This window comes from Etheostoma spectabile, unplaced genomic scaffold (assembly GCF_008692095.1).
Source record: "Etheostoma spectabile isolate EspeVRDwgs_2016 unplaced genomic scaffold, UIUC_Espe_1.0 scaffold273, whole genome shotgun sequence".
In the NCBI taxonomy this organism is placed as follows: domain Eukaryota; kingdom Metazoa; phylum Chordata; class Actinopteri; order Perciformes; family Percidae; genus Etheostoma; species Etheostoma spectabile.
In genome coordinates this window covers 912,738-917,840 of record NW_022605577.1, presented here as the reverse complement: position 1 = coordinate 917,840, position 5,103 = coordinate 912,738, and the positions used below count along the sequence as shown (strand labels likewise).

At 41.4% G+C, this 5,103-nt stretch overlaps 1 protein-coding gene across 2 annotated transcripts in view; it reads left to right on the top strand.

Annotated features, from left to right (window-relative positions):
- Window positions 1-5,103, top strand: part of zgc:66433 (cancer-related regulator of actin dynamics) — a 94,672-nt gene that overhangs the window by 32,173 nt on the left and 57,396 nt on the right. Inside the window, exon 1 of one of the 2 annotated variants that reach the window (XM_032510851.1) lies at window positions 637-1,109. The exons of the other annotated variant lie outside the window; for it this stretch is intronic. Within the exon in view, the coding sequence (XP_032366742.1) occupies window positions 1,075-1,109 (35 nt within the window). The 5' untranslated portion in view covers window positions 637-1,074. Of the gene's footprint in view, window positions 1-636; window positions 1,110-5,103 lie in introns of those variants that run through there. 2 annotated transcript variants of the gene reach the window in all.

The window sequence follows — 5,103 nt, the reverse complement described above, 5'->3', positions numbered from 1 at the left end:
TTTTATTTATCTTAACTTTTCTTTTTTTCTTCCCCCCCCTTCTCTTTTCTCTATTTAAATGTTTTAATTATTGTAATTGTATTTATTATAGAGGGCAGAGGAGCCGAGCAGGAGTGGAGGAGACCTTTTATTTAAAGTTTTATGTTCCCGCTGTCCGTCATGTCCTGTGGTCCTTTGGCCCTGCTCTGAGCATTTGGCCTTCTTTTAAACAGTTTTTTAGACCCGAACCAGGTCTTTTAAGGAGATTTGAAGTGTTTTAATCACACCGGGGGTCCCCTTGTGCCCGTGCCCCTCGCGGCGCCCATCCGGGGCGCTGCGTTCTACCCTAAACCTAACCCTAACCCTTGTCATGATTGTGGATGGAACTAAAGAGTAGAGAGACAAAGAAAGGGGATAAGGTCATTGGGAGGTGGTCTCTTGTATGCTCTTTCCTCCTCCCTCACTCCACCCTTTGCATCCTCTTCCCTCCTCCAGCCCTCCCTGAGCTACATTACCAGCCGCGGTGGTGGCCGGGAGGATCCAGTGGGTGAGGCGTAGAGCAGCCACTCAGTCACTCATTCAGTCAACGGTATTGAACCAATCCAGGGATATTTCTCTCTATACTACCTCCCTACACGATTGTCTGGGAAAAGCCTTTTCTGATTCCTTTTAAAAAGGAGACTCCTTTTTTTTTCAAACTTCCTTGCTCTATATCTGTGCTTGTTGTGTGACATTCCGATCCTGTTATATTCCCCGCTTTGGCTGCTCTTGTACTCTGTGATACTGGAGTGGTTAGGATTGGCTCGCTGTTGTGCATCTGCTGCCAAAGTTTTGAGAAGGGAGCTCTGTCAAAAAGTGGGTGGAAGCTCAGGGGATGGTTTGACTTCTCTGGATCTTTTTCTTGTGGAGTGGCATCTTCTCCAAATGCAAAGAGAGAGAAGTCATCGCTTTTCAGGACGCAAAGGGACTCTGATGTTGGACAACTGATGGATCTGAAGGTTGTCTATTCTTGAACAAACCGGGGGGTGGGGGGAAACATCTATTTTGTGAAGAGGAAGAAAGACTCTTTTTTTTTTTTTTTTACCATTTTACAACATGGCTGGGATGTATGGATGCTTCAAAAACAGGAAGTATGTTTCTTTTTTGTAATGCTGTGTAATGTATTACTGGTAAATTATATAATATCTTGATACTCAATTCTGTTCCATTACATGTTTTCATTACAAAATCAGCCGTAAAAATTGCACCATCTTGTTTTGAAATCACACCCGACAACATGACAGTACTCGTCTCAACTCGTCATCTTTAAATCTCTGTCATAATTGGCTCCTATTAGTCATAATTTGTCATTTTCAACTCACACCTCATGCCTAGCTTGACAGAGGCGATGGACTACCCTCTGGCGCTCGAAGCATTTATTTCACAATTTGCTGTATCTTGCGCTAAAGAGCCAAATCTGTTCTTAGAGTGCACTGATTTTATTAGCATGTCGGGGGTGGGGGGGGGTCCCACAGTTGACACTGTCTTCTTTTGTTGCAGCTGTCTAATCGAACTCTTGTTTCTCTTTTGTTTATTGAGACAATTGACGGCTTGTAGTTGGCGCTGACGGTCCGCTGTGTGACTCACAGCTGATTGGCTGAAGAGACTGATTTTTATACTGGAAGAGAATGATAATTAGAAAATCCCAATTTTTTTTTTTTTATGTGGGATGAAAATAATTTCCTGTTAATTCTCTCAGATGCGAGTATCAGTCACATTGTTACTCAGCTTGATATTGCTTGATACTTGATAGCTGTGGATGTATTATGAGTGTATTCAATTTAAATTTGAGCAATTTGAGTCATAGTTAATGTAAAAAAAAGTCAAAGAAAATATCTGATTCTGATTGGTTAGTATATTTTCTTACTCCTCTGTGACAGAAAACTGAATATCGTTGAGTTGTGGACAAAACAAGACATATGAGGACTTAATCTTAGGCTTTGGGAAACACTGATTGACATTTTTCCTAATTTTTTGTGTTATGTTTTTAGACCAAACAACTAATCGATGAATCCAGAAAGTAATCGACAGATTAGTCAATAAGGGTTAGTTGCAGTTCCATCAGCCCTAGCTGATGGGAGTTCTCAATGATTTTAATGCTGGGACTGGCTATATATATAGGACTGGGCTTGGCAGTGGGATTGGACCACAGGGCTAGGATAATGAGTGCCTTGGGCTCTTTGACTATAGTAAAGTATCTTTTTCTGTACCAGAGCTGTGGCGCTGTGGTGATATACCCCCTTCCACTTTCTTTGTCTTTGGCCTTTCAGTCTCATGACACGCCAACAATACAAGCTTTTATGGCCCACTCAGCAGAGTTGACTTAGACAAACATTTTGTGTGTGTGTGTGACAGGGACAAAGTGAATTAGGAGTGGGGATGAGCTGCAAGACGGCAACACACAGATTCAACTAAAGAACCCTAACGTGTTTTCCTTGGGAAACCAAGATTTACTTGAATCACGTCTTAGTACAAACTTTCAGCACCCAGTCAAACTCAATATACTTAGTGGTTTAAAGAAATAGATTACGCAAAAGCCACATAAATTGTGTATGGCGTGGCCCTCACCTCCCTAGACTCACTATGGTAAGAATTTTTTTTTTTTTTTTTTTTTGATGGAATGGTATTAAGGAAAGCAAAGCACCCCAAAAATGAAAGCAAACAAAAACTAACTCTTTACTTGAAGGTATCTACATAAGAGTGACATGACACTGTCATGGACATGTCAAAAACCTTATGAGCAAGTCATGACATAACGCTTCTTCTGGTGAGTGTCGTTGGGTTTTGTCATGACAAGTTATGGTTAGGGTTAGAATTATAGTTCATGTGACATGACCGTGTCATGACAGTGTCATGTGTTCATGACAGTGTCATGCCACTCTCATGTAGATACCTTCAAGTGAAGTGTTAGTTTGTGTTTGCTTTCATTTTTGGGGAGCATTGCTTTCCTTAATGCCATTCCATAAAAAAACCTAACACTTCACTTGAAGGTATCCACATAAGAGTGACATGACACTGTCATGAACACATGACACTGTCATGACACAGTCATGTCACATGAACTATCACCTTAACCAAAACTTGTCACAACAAAACTAAATGACACTTACTAAAAGAAGCGTTATGTCATAAAAGTTTATGACGTGTTCATCATGTTTATGTCACGTTCATGACAGTGCCATGTCACTCTTATGTAGACACCTTCGAGTAAAGTGTGAAGAAAGCATATCTGAAAAATGCAAGTATGCACACAATAAATTCCTGCATGGACTTTGCTTTTTCAACCCTCCTGTTGTCTTCGGGTCAAATTTGACCCCTCTCCAAAAGGTTTCTTTATCAAAATTAATAAAATAGAGATCTGTACTTGCCAAATAGCGTGTGGAATCAATCATGCTATTTTGGGTGATTACAATTGGGTAGTTAAAAAGAAAACGGGTCAGTTTGACCCGAGGACAACATGAGGGTTAAGCCACTTTAGTTAATGTAGGGCCAGGTGCCTGTTTGGTTTCCTGTGTAGTTTGGTTTTAATTAGTTATTTGATGCTATAAAAACATGTTGAAACGTCATGATTGACAGCTGTGATTGACTCTCGTCTCAGTTGGTTGGGCGAGTGCATGGCCGGGACTTCGATGCTGCCCGATCACTGTTCAATTTTTCAATTCAATTCAATTTTATTTATAGTATCAATTCATAACAAGAGTTATCTCAAGACACTATACAGATAGACCACACTCCAGAATTTACAAGGACCCAACAGTTCTAGTAGTTTCCTCCAGAGCAAGCAACAGTGCGACAGTGGCGAGGAAAAACTTCCTTTTAGGCAGAAACCTCGGTCAGACCCAGGCTCTTGGTAGGCGGTGTCTGACGGGCCGGTTGGGGTTAGAATGAAGAGTGGCAATAACAAAAATAGAAAAAATTAGTAGTTTGTAGCAGTTCTTTGTAGTAGTTCATGGCATAGCAGGACGCTAGTTACTAGCTACTACTGCGCAGACTCTGGCTACAAATGATCCGGGATACTTGAGCTTCATTTTTATACAGTGGGAGGTAGTGGTGACGCGTCGTCCATCTTTATATACAGTTCACGGCCACAAGTTTATGCATTCTACATGTTTGAATATTTTGTTTCCATAAAGAGTGGAACCAAAGCAGTTTTCACCCCTTGATTTAGTTTTTGGGTTTAGATTCAGCCCACCATCGTTAGAGCTCCACAGTGAAAGTAGAAGAAGCTGAAGACAAGTGTGTGTTCTCACTTTCTCACCAGGCCCCATCTTTCCCAAAATCTCCCTGGTCCATCGGTCGTTATGTAACCACAGGAGGTTGGGTTTGTTTAGCAGGAATGGTGATGCAGCTGTAAATGAATGTAGACTCTGCAGAGTGACTGATGAGAGTGCTTGGTCAGGTTCTGAGTCCATGTAAGGCTTGTTGCTAAGAGCCGTTTCAAACAGGAGGCGATCGAGGAGAGAATGTGCCAGACTAAGACTGGAGAAACCTCGAACCCAAAAGAATGGTTTGTAAATGGTAAACAAACCTCTGGGGCTAAAGGCATGTTGGACAAAAATGCTACGTTCAACAATAATTTTTAATCCAACGCTGACTGCAAATTTCCAGTTGGTGTGACATTGTCCTGTCCATTTTCATAATCAAGAAACAGACACATTAGCTCTTTTGTTTCACCAAAAAACTCTTAAAAAAACACACTTAAATCCCAGTAGGTTATATTTTTCAAACACCAAAGTCTCTTTAAAATATATTCTTAAATGCATTCCAATATCAAATTATATTAAAATTAATCTGATAATAGAAAGGCAGTTTTTGTTGGTACTGAACGTGATTTGAACAAGGATGTGCTACAGCTTACTGTATGTTAAAGGTCATTGGTTCAACATTATGCTTTGGGGGGGGGCGGTAGCTCAGTCCGTAGGGGGTTTGGGAACCGGAGGGTTGCTGGTTCAAGTCCCCGTATGGACCCAAGTACAAAGTGTGGACTGGTAGCCGGAGAGATGCCAGTTTACCTCCCTGCCAAGGTCCTCTTGAGCAAGGCACCGAACCCCCCTCAACCGCTCAAGGCGCCTGTTCAGCAGTCGC